Genomic DNA, 26162 nt, shown 5'->3' on the forward strand with positions numbered 1-26162 from the left:
GTGTAACTAGATATTTAACTTTTCAAGTGTTAATGTGTTTAAATTCGAGTGTTCTAGACAAGAGCTCTTAGCCATGATATATATTTTAGGTTAAAACAAGAACGTATTAATTTCCCTATTTATATAGCCCTATATATGTATACCAATATAATATATATATATATATATTTATTTATTTATATGTAACTGCATAGGATGTCAACAATAGCTTGGGGTATTCAGCAAATATAGCTTAGTATTTAATATATCCGAGTTCACCAACGTGCCCTCAATTAACGTTTGTGTACATAAATAGCGACATTGGCAAGCCAGACGGATTTTAAAACTCTGTGTACTTATTTGGATTTATGATATATATTTATTTCAGGCAAGTTTAAATTCTATATATTTGGTTCAAGTAAGTTTATTTTGGTATGAAGCATTTGGTACATATCAATGTTAGTTGTATTTAAGGAAGACAATTTCTATATAAGGAATCACTCTGTGTCAGCAGACGATTTATTAAGCTATAACTTCAGAGTTATCATTCTATACATAGATGGTGACGTCACTACATTATTGTCAGTACACAATGCAGAGTTGTCAGTGTTAGTCTTTCAGGTATTATAAATTGTCTACACTTTACCAGCTATTTTAACGGGTATCGATTGATCGCCAAAGTAGGAATGTGACGAGGTACATCCTATTACATGTGTGCTATACTTTAAGATATACTGTGAAACCATTATTATTCGTAGTTAAATATTGGATTTTAATCAAATCAATTTTACCTGCTTTAAGTTGTTAAGGTAAACATAACATAGGCCATTTTATTTTAATCAAATCAATATTACCTGCTTCAAGTTGTTAAGGTAAACATAACATAGACCTACCATTCTCTAATTATTTTCTTGGGATTTACAAATACATAAACATTATAATTAATCAACATAACACAATGTTACAGCTTTAGGTAATCATATTAAGATATATTAGACACTCACTGAAGTATCAATGACATGCGACTAATAGAAATACCTTATAGCATGTACACCAGAGAGACTGTTTTGTATGCTTGACGAGTACGGATGTAAATAAAACCAGTATAACTTTCAATGGTGTTTGTTCCTTAAATAGAGTTCCTTTAATGGTGATAAATAGTGTATTCTGTAGAAGAAACACTACAATAATTAACATCGAATATCTTTTTAGAGATATTATTTTTTACACCGAATCTATTTGTATGCCCCCGAAGGAGCGCTTATAGTGATCACAACGTCCGTCCGTCTGTCCGTCACACTTTGCGTTTAGGTTTCGAAAAATGCTCATAACTTCTATGTCGCTTCAGATGTAACATTCATATTTGGTATGCATGTGTATATGGACAATGCCTTTCCATACGCACACACATTGAGACCCCTTTGACCTTGACCTTGAAGTTAGGGTCCGCGTTTAGGTTTCGAAAAATGCGTTTAGGTTTCGAAAAATGCTCATAACTTCATAACTTCTATGAAAGCGTTTTATTTTTTATCGGGGGCATATGTCATCCTATGGAGACAGCTCTTGTTCAAGATTTTATTTTGTACACAGTCAGTCCTTTTGTCAAACTGTGAATAAGTCCGTCTGATAAATGGTATATTTAGTTTCAGATCGCACTCGCACTCTCTTACCCACGGGTTAACCCCTACCCCCATACGCCATTCACGTGCAGACTACAGTAGGTAAGTACTCATAAAATAAAAAGATGTGGAAAAGCGCGTCTGGTGCGGGACTCGAACCCACATTTCTAGTAAGACGCTCTCTCTCTCTCTCTCTCTCTCTCTCTCTCTCTCTCTCTCTCTCTCTCTCTCTCTCTCTCTCTCTCTCTCTCTCTCTCTCTCTCTCTCTCTCTCTCTCGAGGCATGGTATGGTATTGCGCAAGGGGGGTTAGAGGGTTAGGGTTAGGGTTTGGGTTAGTGTTAGGGGTCGGGTTAGGGTTTGGGTTAGCCTAAACCCAACCCTAACCCTAACCCGACCCCTAACCCTAACCCTTACCCTAACCCTTTTTGGGAGTTATCACCCCTGACCATGCCTCGCCCGTTGTAGTTTTCCGCCTCCCCATCAATACAGAGTGTATGTCCCTTTATATTTAGAAGAATGTCAGCGCCAGAGCGTTTGTACTTAAAGGCTGTATTCTCATATTTGGTTATTACTACGATATTGCATTATGTGCACTCATAAATTTTAGATCATAAAAGTATTGTTGTTCAGTAACCTGATATACGCTTTGACGAAAATATTTAAAATTGTTTTCGAAATTGACCGTTAAATACGTAAATGTTTAAAGCTTAAAACAAGCCGTCGTTCCAGCAGTCGAATCGTTACCTCAGTTTAATGCTTTGCATTCCAACCCGCAAGGTATCAAGGTCAGTTTGAGGTTAGTTTGCGGTCAGTTACAGAAATCGTGAAATAAACGCTATCGCGTTAACTATGTGCACTTGAAGTTTATTTTGATCAGAAAGATACTAAATAAAGATATTCGGCGATATTATTATGGTATGTCAATCATTGATTTTTAATGTGTTTTCAACAATAGTTTGATAAGGACCAATTTTGATAGATTTAATTATAAATATTTATCCATTTAGACCAATTTATTAAGCATGAGCACGATGATTCACGATACTATTAATAATGGAATCAAATAAGATTCGAGTGCTGTCGACTGACCTTTATGCTTTCATTTATTTTCACGCTTCTTGTGTTTTTCTATTCTGTAAATATAGATATCTGAGTAATAATATCTAATAAAGCGAAAAAAGCCACGAAATCTGGCGCAACACCCCGTAATTGACTCGCGTGTGATGCAGCTAAGAACTGCGCAGAAAAAGAGTCATTCGCTATTTTTGATATCATAGATATAACTTTGATCGTTCATAAACACCGACCACAATCAAAGCCGTAGATCTTTTTTCGGCGTAAGCTGAATAAGCCAGCTTTTCACCCTGACTTGACCTTTGTAAGTGTCCAATAATACTCAAATAAAATTTCCCGCGGCTAGGTACGAATGAATACACTTCATTTATTCCATTGGCTGATTTGAGTATAACACCAGAACATTTGAAACATATCCGCGTCTTTGTAACACTGTTTTACTGCATGAAACAATTTTATCTCTAATGAAAAGGCCCAATAGATAGAACAGTTTTACAATCAATTTTCGACATAAATACAGTTTGTGCGTTCACCTTTTATTTTCAGAGAATTACCAGCGCAAAAGCGTTTAACTAAAGGCTATGTTGTCATATTTAGTACTTACTTGCATTGCATTTCAACCCGCGAGGTTTCGGGTCAATACGCGGTCATTTTGTGAAAGTCAGAGTTTATATACAGTTCATCACCGGAGTTCGCAAAAGGGGTTGCGATCATTGTGTCTTACTGACAATAACGTAGTGACTGTAATGCATTGCATTCCAATCCGCAAGGTATCAAGGTCAGTTTGCGGTCAGTTGCAGAAATCTTTATATAAACGCCGTCTCGTAAACTTTGTGCACTTGAAGTCTGTTTTGATCAGAAAGATACTAAATAAAGATATTCGGCGATATTATTGTGGTATGTCAATCATCGATTTTTAATATGGTTTCAAAATTTGCATGATAAGGACCAATTTTGATAAAATTAATTAGAAATATTTATCCATTTAGACCAGTTTATTAAGCATGACCACAATAATTCGCTATACTATAATTATGCAATTAAATAAGATTCGAGTATTGCCGGCTGACCTATATGCACTCGTTTATTTTCATGTTTCTTGTGTTTTTCTATTCTGTAAATATAGATATCTGAGTAATAATATCACATAAAGCAAAATAAGCCACGAAATCTGGCGCAACACCCCGTAATTGATTTGCTTATGATGTAGCTAACAACTGCGCAGAAAAAAGGCATCCGCTACTTTTTATCTCATAGAGATAACTTTTGATCGTTCATAAACATCGACCACAATCAACGCCGTATATCTTTTTTAAAGATATTTCTTGTTTAAAGATATTTCTTGTTTACAAGTACACATTTCAATACGCCATTCCCTTAAATTAAATTATTTCTTTTTTGAAATAATGATTAAAGTAAAAGTATATAGGTGATATCAAAATCTAAAATACATAACTTTGTGCTTTTAACTCAAATATTTTTGCAGATACTAGTATAAAATAACAATACAAGGAGGGATTTCAGGCCGAGTTAGAGTATGTAGTATATATCTGCCTTTGCCTAAAACTCTATTGTTTCTCTATAAATACTCCTGATTTACGTATCATTTTAAAGGTTGTATAAAAATGTAACGGGCTACGATTTTTTTAACGTAAATAGTCTCGGGGATATTCATAAGCGAATCTTTGTAACATTTCAGGCCGATGCATATTTTGTTATTGAAAAATGCATATCCGCCCTTCCCCTCAAAAATAAAAATACAAAAATATTCATGTATGCATAAAATAAAAGTAAAATTTGTCGTATTAGGAGTTATATCGATTTTAATTCACACGTTATCTAATTAAAATCGATATTCTACCAAATATAACAAATATCATCTATTTATTCATATTCGTTATAATAATCATCATGAACACACAAAGACGCGATATTTTAACGCAACTGCATTCCAATATTTCCAGGCACTCGCGTTTCTTGAACTGTATAAATGACGCAATCCAGTAATGCCAACAGGCAAACGCATGCAGTTTGGCGATTTGTTTTCCACTCAATTAAAAAAAGTAACGCTGTATTTGATTAATAACTTACGGCTATTATTCTTATACGGTACATTGATTTCAAATGTATTCATTCAATGCATGTATGTATATGTTGAAATTTAGGAATGTGGGTGTTGATACATTTTAACGAGTTTAATCGTCTACATGTCTTGTCTGCATTTACCTATAACCAGAAGTGAAAGACCACAAAAGTAGTCCGCTATGTACATGAATTAGTAGTGTAAAGGCTAGCACGCATGTAAAGCAAAAGTTTACATGACACCTAGATTTGCCTTCCATAAAATCATTTAGCTATAGGATAAACGAATGTTTAATGCCACCGTAATGGCCTTCTTTATACCAAAAAAATCTTCAAAATGTTTATATATAACATATAATTATAATACTAAACACCTTGCTAGGAATAAAAACGTTTTAATGATAACATTTATACGTGTTTATTTATATTTTATATAATTTTATTTATGTTGATCCATATTTATTCTTATTCGCTTTCCGCCAATTATATCCAAGATATTTTCTATTTCTCATACTGGGGACCAATTAACGCCACGTTATGTTCTTTCTTTCAGCAGACGACATGTCTCAAGCAACCGCCCCTCAATATCCTGACGCACCGCCCCCGTACTCGGCGGGATACAACCAGTACAACTCCGGAGGACAGCCGGGATACAACCCAGGGGGACAGCCTGGATACAACCCAGGGGGACAACCGGTCTACCCCCCGCCCCAGGGTGGATACCCGCCTCCACAGGGCAACTATCCCCACCCCTACAGCACCCAGCCCCAGGGTAACGGACAGTACCCACAACAACCGGGCTACCCATACAGCTATGGGCAGCCTGTAGTTGTTTCTCAAACTCAAGTGTAAGTGCAAGGGTAGACGTTAAAAAATAATACAATAGCATAAAAAATAGATGTGTGTCGTCACTGCTTTCTTCTTATGTCTATACCAGGGTGCAAGATCACGTGACAGTGCGTTTACATTCTGTCCAGCCCGTGTGTAAACCCCTGAAAACCCCGTTAATACTGCACCCTGAAACTAAGATCAGATTACTTGCCCTTTTTGCAAACTATTCAGTATTTCAGTCATTTCACGGCGGCCAGTTTACCAACTCACACATTATTTGATTCTTTTGGTCACCTGTGCTGTTAATTACATGGAACAAAGTTATTTTGATAAAATTAAAGAGTTTTAAGACTTATGAAGTTACTTCTTGTTATGTGCGTAATTCTAGGAAATCATAGTATACCAGTAATTAAATAGTCAATGACATTAATTCAGTCGTAAGGTTTCTTAAATGATTGTCATTAATAATAAGACCAGATTAACCTACGGTTTTTACGTTGCGGAAAAGTGGCGATAACATTTTCGGGCAAGTGAAACCCCTGCACACTTTTCCAGTTTACCAACTCACACTTTTCCAGTTTACCGGCTCACACTTTTCCAGTGACCCAACTCACACTTTTCCAGTTTACCAGCTTAATTTTTTTAGTTTACCATCTCACACTGTTCCAGTGTATCAGCCCACACTTTTCCAGTTTACCAGCTTAATTTTTTTAGTTTACCATCTCACACTGTTCCAGTGTATCAGCCCACACTTTTCCAGTTTACCAGCTCACACTTTTCCAGTTTACCAACTCACACTTTTCCAGTTTACCGGCTCACACTTTTCCAGTTTACCAACTCACACTTTTCCAGTATACCAATTCACACTTCCAGTTTATCAACTCACACTTTTCCAGTTTACCAACTCATACTTTTCCTTTTTACCAACTCACACTTTTCCTGTTACCATCTCACACTTTTCCTGTTACCAACTCACACTTTCCCAGTTAACCAACTCACACTTTTCCAGTTTACCAACACACACTTTTCCAGTTTACCAACTCACACTTTTCCTGTTACCATCTCACAGTTTCCCAGTTAACCAACTCACACTTTTTCGGTTTACCAACTCACACTCTCCCAGTTTACCAGCTCTAGTTTACCAACTCACTCTTCGTACGTCAATATTGTATGCTTTATGTCAATGAATATCAACATATTTTAGCTACGTTCTGGGAAAACTTAGCTTAATGTATGTGCATTGAGTGTCATACCAGATTAGCCCGTATAGTCCACAAAGGCTATTCCAACTAGAAATGGCGCGGCAGAGGCCGACGCGTATCCCCACGCCGAATGTTTGACCTAGGTGTGCCCCAGGGTTGGTAATGGGGCCATGCATAGCTGAGATTGACCGTATTGTCATAAGAGAAGTTCATCATCAATTAGAAGTGAATTGGTGTAGAAATGAAGAAGTTATAGTAAAAGGCAATTTTGGGTGGGTGTGACATATGTGGGCAGGGCGCCCCAGGGTTGGTAATTGTGCCATGCATAGTTGAGATTGACCGTATTGTCATAAGAGAGGTTCAGTATCAATTTGAAGTGAATCGGTGTAGAAATGAAGAAATTATAGTAAAAGGCAATTTTGGGTGGGTGTGGTCTATGTGGGCGGGGCGCCCCAGGGTTGGTAATGGGGCCATGCATAGTTGAGATTGACTGTATTGTCATAAGAGAAGTTCAATATCAATTTGAAGTGAATCGGTGTAGAAATGAAGAAATTATAGTAAAGGCAATTTTGGGTGGGTGTGGTCTATGTGGGCGGGGCCCCAGGGTTGGTTATGGGGCCATGCATAGTTGAGATTGACCCTAATGTCATAAGAGAAGTTCAGTATCAATTTGAAGTGAATCCGTGTAGAAATGAAAAAATTATAGTAAATGGAATTTTTTGGTGGGTGTGGCCTATGTGGGCGGGCGCCCCAGGGTTGGGATTGGGGCCATGCATAGTTGAGATTGACCCTAATGTCATAACAAAAGTTCAGTATCAATTTGAAGTGAATCCGTGTAGAAATGAAAAAATTATAGTAAATGGAAATTTTTGGTGGGTGTGGCCTATGTGGGCGGGGCGCCCCAGGGTTGGGAATGGGGCCATGCATGGTTGAGATTGACCGTATTGTCATAGGTGAGGTCCAGTATCAATTTGAAGTGAATCGGTGTAGAAATAAAGAAGTAAATGTAAAATAACCTAAAAAAATGAGTGATAATTTCTGACGCGGCCCCACCCCAACCCCTATAACTTTTGACCCAGGGGTCAGATCAAAATTCCAAATAGTGCAGGGTCGCACATATGCTCATAGCTACCATGTGTGTAAATTTCAAGGTTCTAGTGCTTTTAGTGTAGGAGGAAATAGTGGCCAGGACGGACGGACAGACGGACGGACGGACGGACGGCGGAGATCACCACAATATCCCCACCTTTTTTTCAAAAAGCGTGGGGATAATAAGGGACGACTCTTTTGGGTTTTAAACAATTTTTCGTACAAATGAAGTATTTTCAAACAGAAAATCCAGTCAAGGCGGAATATGTCGTCCCTAATTAGCCTGTGCGGACTTTAAATGCAAATCGGGGAGAACACAACGCACGTGCCTTAAACCCATTTTTCCCAGAACGCGGCTCATTTGCATCTACGCTTCATTGTAGGGTACAGCAGCCTCGGCACTCCCGCGACAAGAACCGCGACAACGAGTGTCTGCTAATAGGCCTCCTGGCATGTCTCTGCTGCTGCTGTCTCATGGACTAGTGGGCGGGGCATAGCATAGAGGGGCGTGACATCGAGAAGGAGACGGAGTCACGTCTGCGGATTTAATTCAATCACTGTCATATGAGAAACGGATCTCGTGTTGATAAATCAGCGCTAACCAGAGCTTTTTTCCCCTATTACTTATGTGTGGGCTATCGAAGATAAATCATATCTTGTTGATTGATTAACCGTTTTTCGTTCTGAAAAGTGTGCTTTCGAAAACGTAATCTCATCTTTATATTATCAGTTCTTGCATTTTTTTCACATGCCATACCCTGTTTCCCATGTAATATACCCATTACATATATTTTTATATAACACATGTGTAATATTCTTTTGAAGCGTTTTCATTGGCTTAGTTTTCGTTTATTGACCAATCGCATTTTGTTATTTTGCTGAAATGACCTTGCAACGTCAAATGACTTTACGAAATGTAAACAACATTCGGGATTTATCATTATGTTTGCGTAAATATGTATTTATTTGCTAATTTAAAAGCATGTGATAAAAAGATCAGACACTCGTTGTCATATCATACCATATTTTATTTAACTCGTCCAGGAAATTCGTTAGTAAGCTCGCCAAAGGCTCACTTACTAACAAAATTCCTGAACTCGTATAATAAAATATGGTATGATATGACAACTCGTGCCAGATCCTATATATTTGACTCTTTTATTATTAAACATATAGTTATTAGTCGTCAAATCAACGTGAAAATTAAGACATAAAAATGTAACATAATCGCTTTTCGGTTAAATCAGCGCTTTCAGTTCTGGTTCTGAATTGTTTGTTTGTGAAATCTCAATCGATACCTAACTGATTCATACATTTTGTAAGAATACTGTACACGAAACAACGACTTGCAGATTCGTAGCATTTGTGCGCTGTTGTTAACATTTTTGTTTCTATACATTTGACTGGCGTAGATCGCTCTTCGATTCTTAAAGACGGCAAACGTGAAAAATTACTAATGCTTTAGTAGTTGTCACGTCGCAAATGCGCGTGCAACTTTGTTGACAGTGTGACGTCGTTGAAGGCTACGTCCGCGCAGAGATTCGACTGGTTTTGAGAAAGGATCAGATCAAATGTTTGTAAGTAACCAGTGCATGATTTCGGATTTGAGGCTGAATATATCTCTTGGGATTTGTGGACTATTTCGGCCGATAAAACATTATTGAGAACAAAACATGGGAAATTTTCAAAAAAAAGGACTCTGAAACAACCTCGCACCGCCTTTGCGAGAGAGATTTTTGTGAATCATTTTTAATCGCTATTGATGTTGTTTAGTGTATCGTGTATGGTCTTTCCATTGTGATAATGTCTTCCTGTAAATCAAAATCACCTAACATTCATTTCATTAAAGTGACTACAATACACAGATTAGGCAATACGCCTTATTTCCGTTTAACGAATTCATACGAGCCGCTTTTATGGTATTTTTAGTTTAAAGAAAGTCTCTTCTTACCAAAAATCAAGTTTATGCGGGAAGTGTCATCCCTGATTAGCCTGTGCGGACTGTACAGGCTAATCTGGGATGACACTTTACGCACATGCATTAAGCACAGTTTTCTCAGAACAAGGCTCATACGATTCCGTTATTCGAATTCGTAGAACAGGAAATAATACAAATTGCCAAGCCAATGTGCTACATGAACACTTCCTATTAGAGATGGCAACATATACTCTCTTGAATTCGGATTTGTTTTGCAATCATTTGACACAATTACTTTGTGAAATTCAGACATTTTGTTTCGATTTTATGCGTTTATCTTTAGTCCCTATAAATGTTTTACCATCGCTGGCCTTTGGTAAGACCATTTAAAAAGAAAAAATCGTTACATGTTTAGTGTTTGCAATACAGTTGAATACATTAGAGATGTCATGCTCATGTTTGGGTTGTAATTGTATATTGTATTAATTTATTGTTATTATTATTTTATTGTTTAATTGCTAAGGCTTGTATCATTACTATATTTAAACAGACTTTTGATAAAATATTTTGTACTGAATTATATTATGTTATTTTACTTGCGTTATTGCAGTGAACAGGTTCTCATACTAGTAATCACAAATCTTTATATACAGTCAGAGAGACACGACACTGCGAAGTGCGAAAAACGCACTTTAAGACTGAAATCTTCACGGAGTAAAGGGCAACTTCCCTACAAAGTTCAAGTAGTTCGATACCATAATTAAATAAAACGTATGAACAAACATTATTACCATTCTTGTCGTTACATTATGCATCAAGACTAACTGTCCGGCGCCGTTTGAAACCTTTGTTTACGTACATTTCAACTAACTGACATTTTAAACATACGAGTGATTTCATTGGTCCAATGCGGAGGTGTGTCTTTACAACTGGAGATTTCATTCATAAAGACTGCATGATCACTGTCAACTTGGATCATGCGTGTTGTGTATCGTGTTATTTCTTAAAAGTTGACCATGCAAGACATATACATTTCCAGAAAGGAAATTCATTTATGCGTTGAATAAGACCGAGATCGTAAAAATCGCTGCACAATTGATGAAGATATGGCTGTTCAAAGCGATGCACCCCGTTTTGGGCTGATTTTGAGTTGCATACCTTCTTATATATATATTTGATAGTGATTTTTTTTTCAGAAAAGTTAATTTTTCGTTATAATATGATTATTTATCATTCAAAATGATGTTTTCACTAATTAATATCATAGCCACACGCTAGTAACCTGATCTTGATCTTGATGTGTTATGGTGAAACATTGAAAAACGTTTACTCACCGCGCGTGCGTCAAGTAGCTGTGAAACATACTTAGTTTTCGAGCCCCCCTCTAATTTGGTTTATTAACACAGAAACACGATCATTTGTAGCTGTTTGATATTTGCGAATCAAATCCGGAGGAAGAGAGTTCCAGTCACATATTGTGTTTGGGATGAAACTAAACTTCAGTACGTTTGTCCTTGTCGAAATTCTGTTAAAATGCTCATTATGCATGTTTTTGGTGAAACGAATAGGTCGATGTAGTTGATCCAATGGTAAATTTGCACGTGAATTAAGTCCTTTACATAGTAATATTAGTCTATTTTGTTTTCTTCTTTCTTTCAAAGGTTGTAGTTCTAATTCTTTTAAAATTTTAGTCATGGATCCTGGTTCATAGTCCCGATAATTAGAAGTGATGAATCTAGCTGAACGCTTTTGTACGCGTTCAAGTTTTTCTTGTAAATAAATTTGATGCGGATCCCAGGCCGCGCTGGCATATTCTAACACTGAGCCGATTAGTCCTTTGTATGCTTGAAGTTTTACGTCTTGAGGACACATGGATAACTTTCTTTTGAGAAAACCTAACGTTCTGTACGATTTGTTGCAGACTTCATTGATATGTTTGCTCCAATTCAGATCACATGTGATATTCACTCCAAGATATTTAATACAAGATAAGAATTCTAGACGAGTATTTTTCAATGTGTAGTCAAAATTATTTTTCTTCTTTTTACGTGAAAGAGTCATCATGTTGCATTTACTGGGTTGGAATCTCACGCCCCAAGAAGTGGCCCAATTACCAAGTTTATTAATGTCCGATTGTAGATCTAAGCAGTCTTGAAAATTATTTATTTCCCTATAGCAAACACAATCGTCGGCAAAAAGTCTAATATTCGAAGTTATGTCCATAGAAATGTCATGAATATGCACCAAAAATAGGATAGGGCCTAACACAGTTCCCTGCGGTACTCCGGATTTAACAATTGATGATTCTGATCTGGCGCCATCAACTACAACGCATTGCTTACGGTTTACTAAAAATGAGTATATCCACTGTAGAACGTTTACGGGAACTCCATATTTGTGTAATTTAGTTTTTAATAATTCATGAGGCACGGTGTCGAACGCTTTTTCGAAGTCTAGTATAAAAATGTCCACTTGTTTGGATTTATCTATAGATGTTGCCCAGTCATTAATGACTGTTACAAGTTGGGTTTCACAACTGTGATTTTTACGAAAAGCATGTTGATTTTTGTTCAGAATAGAGTTGTTGTCAAAATGTTGCATTAAGTTGGAACAGATGATGTGCTCTAGAAGTTTGCATCATATGCAAGTCAGCGACACAAGTCTATAATTACTAGGTTTTCATCTGTCAACTTTCTTGTATAACGGACAAATATTTGCTGATTTCCAATCCTCCGGAATAGTACCGATGTTTACTGATTGTTGAAAGAGATTCGCTAAGACGCTTGATATACTAGTTGCAAGTTCTTTTAATACTTTTGGATGTATACTATCAGGACCCATGGCCTTGGTTGTATTTAAACCTTGAAGTAATTGTTCAACTCCTTTTTCAGAAATATTTATTAAGTCCATTTTTTCATATAAAGGTGTTTCATAATGAACTGATGTATATTCGGTGTGCGTAAAGACACTGGTGAATTGTTCGTTTAAAACTTTAGCTTTATCTAAATCTGATTCTACAGTAGAGCCACATTTTGTTGTTAACGGGGGTATACCCTGTTTGTCGGATTTTTGACAGTTTATGTATTTCCAAAAAGGCTTAGAGTCTTTTTTAATTTCACCAATTAAATTATTCACATAATTGTCATGTGCATCTTGAACTTCAGTTCACCTGTGCTTGATAATACACACTGTGAGAAGGTAACATCAATAATAAGCAGGAATGATCAAGCGTTTTCATTTTTGAAAATGACCCATTTCGACATTTTTACTTTATTGATATCTATTATACGTAAAAATAATACAGAAATTCGATCGAATAAACAAGTATGCAAAAGTTTGTTTATTAAAAACATTATTTAACATAACTTCAATCCTGGATTAAGACCGCTCGGTGTTAAACCTTTTTTCTTTCCGTTATTTCTGCAATCAACCAAGCGTCTGCAAAGCCCAGACTTTCAGAAAATGCAAAAATATGAAAAATTGGAGAAAATCGGCGAAGGTTTGACCGTTTGTTTTTTTACAAGATTAACTATGTGTATAAGTTATATTTGTCTAGCTACAGCGTTTTAATAAACAGTTGTCATTAATTTTTGTTAGAACAATAGTTGTGATTCATGGTTACACTTTCATGGTTACACTTAGGCAAGAATAGGCTAATTTACACTATATTAACCTCTGTGAACACACATAGTTACAAGGGCTCAGTTATATTGACACATCTTTTAAAATTAAACAATATTTTCACGAATTAATCACAAACATTACACTGTTGTGGTGTAGTTGATATGGATAATGGTGTCCGCTTACAGGGCTTTTTTCCTTCTGTGAGAAGGGCTGTTTTTTTCACAAATTTTGAAAATTCCCTTTGCAAATGTTCACAATTTCAAGAAGTTCGCGACTCAAATTTTCACCTCTTAATCTTTGCTCCATCTCTTTTTGAAAAGTGCAAAATAAATTATCTATTAGATCAGCTAGAAGCCAATATTTTGTTCACACATTAACTTGTACCGGAAAATTTTACTCAGGACCGAGAATAAATTCAAGTAAATCGGTCCGATAGACCGACAAAAAATAGCTGATCACAATATTTTAATTCGTAAAAAACGCGCTTGAAAGTGACGTAAAAATAAAAAAAATCAGCCCATTTTCATTACGGTCAAATTACCACACCGGTTTGGGGAGCATAAATAATACCTTATTTCAGTAACATATAGGTTTGGATCACATTGAAATACCATAAATCATGTCAAAAGTCCATATAATTAAACAATAATTATAATAACAATAAATCACAAATAATCCAAGCTCTGCTGAACAAAAATAATTTTTTTCAGATTTATTTCGAATGGTTAGTAGACCGATATGAAATGAACCGTTTTAGTTTGGGACGTGACTCCTGCATTTAGCATCCTCTTTAACCAATCGTATAGGAGGATTGTCACAGCAACAAGTTTTCGCGAGATGACTCCACTTCGAAGAAAACAACAAGTGACAGAATTCTGGTGATTTAGATAACGGACTCAGATGATGATGATGATGATATTGACAACACAAATGACGACATTGTATTTGATACACAAAGCGAAAAAGAAAATGAAAATAAGCTCCAATGCTACTTGCAAGAGTCTGACACTTGTGAAATGTAGAGCGAAATAGACTCTTACAGGGTTCGACATTAACTTTTTTTACAGCAAGACCGTCGGACCAGCTTCTCTTAAAATGTACTAGCCCGAGCCTGATGTCTACTAGACCATAAATGACATAGCAAATAAACACAATTGTGTCATGTAACTGTTTAATCAGGATTTATCAGTAAATAATCAGTGAACACCAGATTTTTTTATGCATAGAGTAAAACAATAAAATAACCCTTTTTTTGCTTTTCTTCGTCAAATTCAAGCCATGGGAACTGACTCGATTTTCCATCTAGGATAAAATTGACGTTTTCGTGTTTCTTCATATTTACGTTTCGTGTCAGTTAAGCGTCGGATTCTTTTTTATTTACTGATTTGTCGGACAAAAATACGAACTTGAACAAAGCTATTCTTTAAATTACATTATCTTGTCTGCTACGCAAAAATGTTTACATTGACGATACTGATTTTTGATAGAAGTCGTAAAATCATGCTCTACAGTTTAACGACACTGCAGAAAATCATTAATATTCATGACAACTTGACCAATTGAAACAAGCAATTTCTGCAGGAAGCTCTCCTTTGCGTCTAAAAATAGCGATGAATCATGTGAATGCTGCGCGTTTATTTAAATATACTAGTTTTGTTTTAATGTAAATAACGGATACAAGAGTAATTTTAAACATTAAAAGTAAAGGTTTTCACAGCAGTTATTTATAGTTATATGAATCAGTATAGTTTTTTATTTTTATTTATGTACGACCAGTCGGACAAGCTAGCCCGCAGTTTTACAAGCCCGACCAACGATCTTACTAGACAATGTCTGTCGGATGTGCCTAAGTGTCGAACCCTGACTCTTTCAAGTAGAATTGGAGCATATTTTCGTTTTCATTTCAGAGGAAGCTGCACCGGGCCCCTTTTCCATTCCCCTTCTTCCCCTTTGGATTATTTGTGGTTGATTACTTTTTAGTTTTTATAACAATTGTTAAAAATAATATCGACTTTCAACATGTTTTATTGTATTTTAATGTGATCCATACCAATACACATCTAAAAGGTACTCTCTTGTGTTGTGTTTTGCTGTTATAGTTTAGTCGGACAGTGGGACTGACAGAAACTGATTCGGACTAGCAAAAATTTCAAGTCTGTCAGTCTGAATGACTGACAGATTTTTCAAGTTTTGGCGAACCCTGTTATTTTATGTTATTAGCGATTTAATAGGCTGGAAATTCGCTCGTCACGCAGGCAAAAGACATTGATTTGCTTTTACGAATTCTACCATGCCACAACTTATAAAGGTCCTCAGGTTCCAAATGGGTTGTTATTGTATTGTTTCTGTACATCTTTGGATAAATTTATAATTGCTGAATGGCACTGCATTGGCTGATTTTTAAAAGTAATGCTGTTGAAAAAACATAAAAACCCTAATCACCCTGTACAATTATCAGTTAAATTAAAAACCATTGGGGCCTGAGCGCCACATGGAAGTAGAATTGGCTCATTTATTAATGCACCTCAAAAAAGAGGTAGCGCGCTGGATTAACGGCCGTGTATATGTACAAACATTTAAGGTTTTAGAGTGCAATACAACATTTTGATTTCCTGTTTTTTCATCGCAAAGTTTCTATTGCCATGGTATTCTGCATCCAAATCAAAGTTAAAAAAATTCCAAGTTGCCAACCTTTTTGTTGCATTTTTTTTGCAAATCAATTTAATTACAAAATTCAATCTTATGAACTGTAATATTGATACATCATGACTTGTGTTGTATATATTTATACATAAATCCCTTATATATGCATTCATGATAGCAAATATGGTGTAACAAATCAAATACAGGAAATATAATAACACAAGTGTTGTTATCTCCCCTCAGAAACCCAGTAATAAATAAAAAACTCTAGTCGTAAGTCATTTTAAATAAAAAAATAATAACAGCAGAAAGAAAATACAAAGTTTGAGCATAGAAATTGTCTCTGACGTATCATTGAAAAATAGGGAAGTATTTTAGTTTCACCACATGCATTTTAAGTTGGAGCTTCGCATGTGAGAGTACCAACGTTTGTACGCATTGATATCTCATAACCATGCTGCATATGAGGAGTTTAGAGCTTCATTTACCCAGGTCAGAACCTAGCAAATCTCTTTTGCAACATAAAATTAAAACAACCACACCTTATGTTTTGCATAGCTGGCTGTTTACTCATACTTGATTTTATCTACTGAAATCCATGTTTCAGGCCATTTTGGTACATATATGTGAAGAGGATTTAGATACACAAATGAATGTTTCAGGAACCTATGGTACTGTGTTCAAAGCCAAGAACCGTGAAAGTCAAGAGATAGTGGCCCTTAAAAGGGTGCGACTTGATGACGATGATGAGGTATAATTGGGACTTTTTTATGCCTCCTGGTAGGGGTGACATAGCAGTTGCACCGTCTATCCGTCTGTCTGTCCGTCTGTCTGTCGGGCTTTCCGTTTTCCAGAGGATTTTTTACACAACACTTTGAGATATTTAGCTGATTTTTGGTATGTGAGTCTACCTACATGACTTACAAATTAAGTGTTAGTTTGGTTCCCGTCCATACATTTTTTAAATTATGGGCCTTGGACTTAAAATGTTTCATTATAACAACCATTTTCTGGATTTTCTTTAAGGAAATGCTAAATAAGATATTCAGCTGATTTTTGGTACTTTAGTCTACCTACATGACCTTCAGATATAGTGTGAGTTTTGTTTCGGTCCCTTGATTTTGGGCGAATTTATTGGCCTTTGACTTAAAGTTTTTAGTTATAACAAACGTTTTCTGACGTTTCTTAGGAAATGCTTTAAAATATTCAGCTTATTTGTGGTATGTTAGTCTACCTACATGACTTTCAGATGAAGTGTGAGTTTAGTTTCGGTCTGTTGATTTTGGGCAAAGTTATGGGCCTTGAACATAACTATTTTCTCTATAATTACTGTTTTCAGGAGGTTTTTTACACAACGCCTTAAGATATGTAGTTGGTATGTGAGTCTATCTACATGACTTACAGATTAATTGTTAGCTTTGTTACAGTCCGCTGATTTTGGGCAAAATTATGGGCCTTGGACTTAACAATTTTCTCTATAATAACTGTTTTCAGGAAATTATATATGCAACGCTTTCAGATATTAAGCTGATTTGTATGCCCCCCGGATGGAATGATCGGGGGGTATATTGTGTTTGGCCTGTCTATCTGTCTTTCATAATCATTGTATGCGTCTGTCTGTCATTGTATGTTTCTGTCCCAAAACTTTAACCTTGGTTATAACTTTTGCAATATTGATGATAGCAACTTGATATTTGGCATGCATGTGTATCTCATGGAGCTGCACATTTTGAGTGGTGAAAGGTCAAGGTAAAAGTAATCCTTCAAGGTCAAAGATCAAATATATGGCTTCAAAGCGGGGCAGTAGGGGGCATTGTGTTACACAAACACAGCTGTTGTTTCTATGTGAGTCTACCAACATGACTTACAGATGAAGTGTGAGTTTCCTTCCTGCAAAGTTATGACGAAGTTTTAGGTCTACGACTTGAAAATTTTCTCTAAAAAAGCTGCTTCAAAATGCAGTAGAGGGGCATTGTATTACACAAACGCAGGTCTTGTATTTTTAGCTCACCTGAGCTGTGCTCATGGTGAGCTTTTGTGATCGCCTTTTGTCCGTCGTGTGTCGTGCGTCGTGCAGCGTCAACATTTGCCTTGTGAACACTTCAGAGGCAACATTTATTGTCCGATGTTCATGAAACTTGGTCAGAACATTTGTCCCATTGATACCTTGACTGAGACTGAGTTCGAAACTGGGTCATGCTGGGTCAAAAACTAGGTCACTAGGTCAAAAAAAAGAAAAACCTTGTGAACACTGTAGAAGTCACATTTGATGCCCAATCTTCATGTAACTTTGTCAAAATGTTTGTCTAAATGATATGTTGGTTGAGTTAAAAAATGGTTCCGGTCCGTTGAAAAACATGGCCGCCAGGGGGCGGGAAAGTATTCCTTATATGGCTAACGAGAAACCTTGTGAACACTCTAGAAGTCACAATTTTTTGTCCAATCATCATGAAACTTGGTCAAAACATTGGTTTCATTGCTATCTCGGACGAGTTCGAAAATGGTCCAGATCGGTGAAAAAACATGGCCGCCAGGGGGAGGGGCAGTTTTCTCTATACATGTATGTATATAGTGAAAATATGTGAACACTGTAGAAGTCACATTTTTGGTCCAATGTTTATGAAATTTGGTAAGAACATGTGTTTTCTGGATATGACGGTTGAGTTTGACAATGGTTCGGATCGGTTAGAAAGCATGGCCGTTGCGGGGGGGGGGGGGGTCATTATCCTTATATTTATATAGTAGTGTTAAGACTTTGTAAGAAATAAGACGTTGTGTTCAGGTTTGTTTCTTTAATTCAACTGACAATAACATAATATGATATGATGTTAAAACAACGTTACATAAAGTGGCCAAAACCGCGACATTCTGGGGGCCTCAAAATGATTAAGCAACATAAATCAATGAGTCTGATCATGTAAATCCAACAAAAATACATGAAGAACAAATTATTAGTCAAAATAATTATCTCAATTACTGTCAAAGTATCGATTAATCACCTAAACCCCAGAATAGATTGCACTGTCTTTGAAAGTTCACTTTGTATCACATTTGTAACAATCACATGTTAAGCACATTGTTTATCAACTGTTAATCGCGCTGTTTCCAGGGCCGTACCCAGAAAATGTTGACTGGGGGGGCCCAAACGGGGAGGGTGCGGGAGAGTTGCCCCTCCCGAATAGATTTTTTTATTAGGCACTGTTCAAGGTGAATTTTAATGCATATAGAAACATATGTTGTTATAAATTTATGGATATATAACAAGTAAATCAGCACCTTTCTGAAGTCTAAAGCTTTAACCATTACGGGCCGTCCATAAAGTATTCTCCAGGTGGGGGGAGGGTGAGTAAGAAAGTGACAGTTTGGGACATGGGGGAGGGGAGTCAGGCCATGTGTGATGTCACACATTTATTTAAAAAAATGTATAATTTATTATTTCTTTAGTAGAATTTAAAAATAATTTTCAAAAATTTGTGAAACATTTGAATTAGTTTTATGTCAAAATAAGACGAATTGCGTATCTGCTGATTCTGTTGTTCGAATGTTTAATAGGCAACTTGGCTGGGCCGGCTTATTCAATAGGCACAACCTCCACACAGATTTCAATGACGAAATAATTGGACTGTTCCATTTTTAGTTAGTAAAGGGTTGAAAGAAAATCTAAATTATAATTTCGTTTTTATTAGAGGTTAACACGTCGATAAATATTCAAACTGCTCATCATAACAACCCTACAGTTATAAAAGCCTGTAATGTGAAAGTTCTTTTACCAGTAAGTGAAATTTTAATACGGTTTAATAGTGAATTGAGTATTAGATTAAATTTAAATTAAGTATTAATTTTTAAAAAATGTTCGAAAGTGTGAGTTTGTGACGTACTTTAGGGAAGGGGGTCCAAGATTTTGTAACAGTTTGTGACATCCCGGGGTAAAAATGGTAAAAAAAGCGTGACATGCTTTATCAACTACCCCTTGGTGTGAAATTCACACACATGTTTAAAGCTTTAGATGTCAGAAATGTATTACACTTTATAAAGAAGTTAAAGCAACCTTTGAAACTAAAAAACCTTTATTATGAAATGTAACATAAAGTATGACTGTAGAGGAGGTTTGATTTAAAAGAGAAAATACTACTATGGTTATATGTCAGTAACTGACATATAACCAACTAGTATTTTCTCTTTGAAATCAAACCTCCTCTATATTAAATTTCAAAGTAAATTCATTATAACATGTTTATCATGTACAAGACAGTTTTCACAGAAATGTTTAATAAGCTAATGACTCTAGAGGAGGTTTGAATTCAAAAGAGAAAACACTACTATCATTCAATCCTACGACCTTCTGTATCAGTTCCATCCATTCGCTGTTTCTCTTTCCCTGTCCAATCAAGACATTTTACACCCACAATCAAAAGATGAAGCATTGAGCACAATGGGTAATTGACAGATCGGGGATGTGTGTACAAGGTGATAAGAAAACAATGCCTAGGGGCTTATCTCCACTGGGGAGTAAATTAGCGCTAATCCTCTTGTGTATCAGGGGCAATAAAAGACATCTGCACATTTGTATTGCAGGGAAGTGTACTGTGGGCCCTTTCATGTGAGAAAATTTGCAGTAGGCCCATTATTAAAAAATCATAACTTGACAGCCAGCTGGGGGGGCCCGGGCCCCTGGGCCCAGTGCCTGGGTACGGGCCTGGTTTCTCACATGTTTAATCACAATGTTCATCACTAGTTTCTCTCGGTTTCGCTTCCACATAGCACTTCTAACCGATAGAGTTTTACGATTGGCCTGGTCCCGGAAGGACAGCGACAGAAAGGAGGGGATGTTGCGTGCCCATTTCACGGACATGAAGAGCAATTTTGCGGCCGCCTCGTACCTCTGCTCCACCGGCTCTCTCTGCGCATGCGGGTACATGCTCATGTTGAAATCCACGCAGGTGGTGTACTGGAAGCCGAAGCCGACGGGCGCGGCTCCTGCGCTCTGGTGATGGTACGGCGTACGCTGCGAAAGCGGAGACCAGCTGGAATCTTGGTGAGAAGCGGTGACCGTAGAGCTGACCGTCGGACTATCGCCACATGACTTTTCAGACACCACAATCGGTTTATAATCTTCGCTTTCGGAGCCGGAAGAATGCTTGGAGTCGCATGGCGAGTTGAAATCAGGCATTTTGTGTCTGCGGTGACGGATATCGGGAAACTAAGATCGTCTAAGTTTCCCATCCGCCGTCCGTATGCTCGCTCTTCATCTCTACCGAAGAGACGCTTGTCTGGTCGCTCGAAGCGGTTCCCGCCGGATCGCCGGAGCTCTGCGGCCCCGCGTGGTCGCCGTCGGTGCTGCTAGGATAAGGCGGTTCCGGGCGTTCTGAGTGTCTGCCATAATTAGGCCACAAGGGAGTTGCAAGGTTAACATTTGCGTAGCGGCCTTTGTGTGAGAAGCTGTTCCGGTAAACTGAATGTGTAGGATGTGGCTGCAGGTGGGTGGAGGCCGGATGGTGATGGAGCGTCGGATAAACGCCATTGAAGTGAAATCTAGCGGGTGGTTCGTAGCCAGTACCATGCGGTGACATCCTGTGGGTCAACGGCCGGATAATGGCTGTGGGTGTTTCCAGTACGCCGACCCTGTTCGAAAGGCTGCTTACGAAAGGGAATTCAGTTGCGATGTTTACGTGAGAGTTGTGTTGGTTTGATTGCCGGTACTCCGATCTTGTCCGGTCAAGGTACTCTCTGTACGGATATGGGGACCTTCTATCGTGTGACGCCCGGGAGCCGTCGTATCCTTCCCGCCGAAACTAAAAGCTGCAAGGTGCTCTCTCGTGCTGCACGGCTGTAAGATGAATGGTATCGACTGGATTATGTAACGCATGTTTATTTCTGTTCTCCAGTGTAAGTGGTGTATCGTCAGGATGAAATGTCGTCTGCTGAATGTCCAACCTCGTATCCGCTTGATCACACTGTGCTAAGGGATTAAATGTCGTCTGTTGACCTCCTAAACCCGTATCCCCTCGCCCACGCTGCGTATCCATGGGATGATATGTCGGCTGCTGACTCCCTATGCTCGTATCCCGTTGATCATGCTCGGCCATAAGTGTGTCTAATTTCATGCGTAAATCCATCATGTAAATTTCTGTTTTCACAATTTCATCTTGATTCCGTCAGTTTCAGTGTTGATAAGATTTTTTCGTTAAGTGTCTCTAGCATTTCCACTTTTGTCTCCAAAATTTTCAGAAGTGAGTTGATTTCTATCAGGGTTCCTTTCTCTTTCTTTTCTTCTATTTTCTCCAGCAAAGTAGCGATTGTGCGTTTAGTACCTCCTCTATATGATTGTAACTTCTGTAAATTCATCATACTTCTAGTGTAATAGTCACGGCACCAAAATGTTCAGGTTCATTCCTTTAATTCAACTGACAATGACATAATAGGATATGACGTTAAAACAACGTTACATAAAGTGGCGCGGCGTTACGGCGGCTTTACGTTAACGCGCCAAAACCGCGACAAGTAGAAACAGCTTGTGAACACTACAGTTTAGCATGTCAAGGGAAGTAACTGCAAAATGGCTTTTGAAAAATTATGTTGAATTGACAGAGTTGTCTCCCTTTTTAAATTTTTTTTTTAAGCACAAGAAGATGAAGTGGAATTAATTATAAATGATAGTTTTACATTCTAGAATATAGCAAGCTTTTGAATATGCTTTTTATTGTTTGATGATTCTGTACAATATGGCATTCTTTTGTCAAAGGATTAAAGCGAGACTATACGATTTTTATATGTGTTAAATTGTAATATATTGATAAATACATGTTCCAATAACACAAAATAGGCAAGACATTGACGACAAATTTCATAAAATGCAGCAAAGACAAATTAGCGCCCTGAGCCGATGTGACCAAGATATTTCATACATATTTTCTTACAATAACCGAAGAATTCGTCTTTTTATTAGGATCGGAGTTAGTGTTCGTGTGTCGTATGAATAGACATCGCTGCAGGAATTAAAAAAACAACCATTAAACTAAATTAAGAATCTCATAGTACATGCATGATATACATTCTGGCGAATTCGACTGTACAGACATTTTCGAATTCGATTTCAGAATTAAATATCTGGCTTATTTCGCATTTTTTCCACACATGTTCTTCTTAACTTTTATTTTATATTATATTGAAATGTATGACCTTGTTAACACTCTAGAGGTTGCAGTTATTTTCCGATCATCATGAAACTTGGTCTGAAGATTTGTCCTAATGATATCTTGGATAAGTTTGAAAATGGTTTTTGTTGCTTTAAAAAACATGGCCACCAGGGTCGGGGCATTTTTCCTTATATGGCTATATATGGCTTTAGTAAAACCTTGTTAATACTCTAGTTCCAATTTTCTCACTTGCAGATTCATTTTCATGTTTAATGTGCATTAATTTAAGCATTTATAGTGTTTTAAGGTACATTCATTTTCATATTATTTGTAACCTTTTGTATGCTTATTTAGATTACAATATTTTGCAAACAAATTATTTTTTACTTTCAAAGAAAAACCTCTGTTGTTCAGGTATTAACAGTGCTGTTCTATATACATTATATTAATGATAACTAATTATTTTCATACGCTTTTTCATCTAAATGAAAGAACATCTTTTTAGCTCACCTGAGCACAACGTTGTGCTCATGGTGAGCTTTTGTGATCGCCTTTTGTCCATCGTCCGTCGTGTGGCGTCAACATTTGCCTTGTTAACACTCTAGAGGCCACATTCATTGTCCAATCTTCATGAAATTTGGTCAGAAGATTGGTCTTATTGATATCTTGGATGAGTTCGAAAATGGTTACGTTTGCTTGAAAAACATGGCTGCCAAGGGGCGGGGCATTTTTCCTTATATGGCTATAGTAAAACCTTGTTAACACTCTAGAGGCCACATTTATTTTCAGATCTTCATGAAACTTGCTCAGAAGATTGGTCTCAATGATATCTTGGATGAGTTTAACAATGGTAACGTTTGCTTGAAAAACATGGCTGCCAAGGGGCGGGGCATTTTTCCTTATATGGCTACATGTTGTATGGCTATAGTAAAATCTTGTTAACACTCTAGAGGCCACATTTATTGTCTGATCTTCATGAAACTTGGTCGGAAGATTCATCCCAATAATATTTTGGACGAGTTCGAAAACGATGCCGGCCATGAAATTTGGACATATCTTGGAAGAGTTATAAAATGGTTCAGGTCTGTTAAAAAAAAACATGGCCGCCAAGGGGCCATTTGTTGTTCATTTTTCATGAAACTTGGTTAGAACATTTGTTCCATTGATATTTTGGGCTGCAAAGAACAGGTCATTTCTTTTTATCTTAGGTGAGCGACTTTGGGCCTTTCAGGCCCTCTTGTTGATGGATGTATTTAATTATTTACGAGTGCAACAACCCAAACTGCTCTAAATGACTTCAAATAAAAGCATGAAATGCATCTCCAAAACTTAAAATATGGCCATGCTAGTTTTTGGAATCATTTTTACATTTTTCTTTCAATGTTTAAGTTTATCTTTATGTTTTAAACAGTTTGATTTGGTAATTATTATAAAACAATGCTTGTCTTTAAAAATATCTGTTCACAGTACATGGAAAAATAAAAATATTATTCAGTTCATGTTGGTGTTGTATACAGTGTGATGCAGCTATTTGTTTGTTTTCCAGGGTGTCCCCAGCTCAGCTCTGAGAGAAATCTGTCTTCTGAAGGAACTCAAGCATAGAAACATAGTCAGGTACTGTACAATGATGCATATTCATTGACATGAAATTGTGTGCTCAAGCATAGAAACATTGTCAGGTACTGTACTGTATTCATTGACATGATATGTGTATTTTGTGGTTTTCAAAAAAATGACTTTTTGTGGACACGTAAATTTGTGGATATCTGAATTTGAAAAAAAGGATAGGTATTTGGTAGGTCATTTTGATATGTGTTTGTGTTAAATTCGTTGATCAATAAAAACTCAACAAAAATAAATGTCCCACAAATAACAATAATTTTACCATATTTTCTTTGGGAAAGATCAGCTGTACCGAGATGCAATCTTAATAGACAACATATTGTAATAGAAAATGAAGTGAGTTATTTAAAAGGCTATCTCTTTCATAATGATTTTTCAAAAGAACATATCAACAAAAAACTTACTGGAACTTTGAATTTGAAGTCAAGTTCAATCCTTCAATGCACATGATTGATGTCATTGAATACTGTCAAAACTTCTTTGTATTATATGTAAAACTTCCAAAGAAAGATAAACAGACGTTGAGACTTCAAGTTTTCAAAAGAAAATGGGAGCTCTAGTGTAATCTCTGTTTGAAAGTATTCTTTCACCTTTTGAAATTTCTTCAAAAGGGGAATGTTTCCAAAAGAAAATGCAAATCAAAGTGTGATCTCTTTTTGCAAATATTCCGTCTCCATTTTTAAGCTCACCTGAGCACAGCGTTTTCATGGTAAACTTTTGTGATAAACTGTTGTCAGTCTTCCTTGTAAATACTAGGGCTGTCACGATACGCCGTGAGTGACCGCCGTATATAGTGGTACTGCAACACTGTATCGCGGTACGTACCGCGATATTTTACAGAATATGTATCTGTGAAGAAAACAGCAGAATAACAAGTTTTACAAACTTTATTAAACTCAATAATCAGAAAACACTGGTATCATAGTATGACTAGAAACTGTAAAAGAAACTGTAATAAACTTGATAGAAGTAGTCATTGTTATTGTTATTGTTCGCGTCTTTTTCTAAAATGTCCGCCATGTTGTTTACAATAGCTGTGACTACGATCTGTGTAAATCAAACGCTTCAAGGGCATGTTTAAAATGCGGAGTCAGCGGGCCCAGTATTGAAAATCCGTAGCGTTCTGACTCTTCCTCGACTTATTCAGAATCTTAAGATAACATGATTCGGAAGTGCCATGCTTTGAAAGATCGATATACTAAAGAAAGAAAATAAGAAATAGAATAAACATCTTTTGGATAATTATGAACTTATTTGCAAAGGAAATCTGTCCTTAATTCCCAAAAGGTACGGACCCATACATCGCCGTTTTTTAAACGTGAAAGTTAAACATCTACAAGT

The 26162-nt window shown here is 36.8% G+C and overlaps 2 protein-coding genes across 9 annotated transcripts in view; both read left to right on the forward strand.

The window, feature by feature from the left end:
• Positions 1 to 279: 279 nt before the first annotated feature.
• The window catches only part of LOC127869527 (calcium-binding protein P-like), a 141693-nt gene continuing 115810 nt past the window's right edge, over positions 280 to 26162 (forward strand). The window contains exons 1-4 of one of the 7 annotated variants that reach the window (XM_052412164.1): positions 280 to 367; positions 1623 to 1700; positions 5309 to 5603; positions 8261 to 10372. In XM_052412164.1, coding sequence (XP_052268124.1) covers positions 5317 to 5603; positions 8261 to 8360 — 387 coding nt within the window. In that variant the 5' untranslated portion in view covers positions 280 to 367; positions 1623 to 1700; positions 5309 to 5316 and the 3' untranslated portion in view covers positions 8361 to 10372. Of the gene's footprint in view, positions 398 to 529; positions 676 to 765; positions 789 to 1622; positions 1701 to 5308; positions 5604 to 8260; positions 10373 to 26162 lie in introns of those variants that run through there. The other 6 variants (XM_052412166.1, XM_052412175.1, XM_052412165.1 and 3 more) reach the window with 6 other exon arrangements.
• LOC127869526 (cyclin-dependent kinase 5-like) overlaps positions 13222 to 26162 on the forward strand; it is a 159672-nt gene continuing 146731 nt past the window's right edge. For both annotated transcript variants that reach the window (XR_008044657.1, XM_052412163.1), the window contains exons 1-3: positions 13222 to 13294; positions 16725 to 16813; positions 24745 to 24812. Coding sequence is in view for 1 of the 2 variants with exons in the window: in XM_052412163.1 (XP_052268123.1) it covers positions 13258 to 13294; positions 16725 to 16813; positions 24745 to 24812 (194 nt within the window). In the remaining variant the exon portion in view is untranslated. The remainder of the gene's footprint in view (positions 13295 to 16724; positions 16814 to 24744; positions 24813 to 26162) is intronic.

The sequence above is a fragment of the Dreissena polymorpha genome, chromosome 2 (genome assembly GCF_020536995.1).
Source record: "Dreissena polymorpha isolate Duluth1 chromosome 2, UMN_Dpol_1.0, whole genome shotgun sequence".
Taxonomy (NCBI): Eukaryota; Metazoa; Mollusca; class Bivalvia; order Myida; family Dreissenidae; genus Dreissena; species Dreissena polymorpha.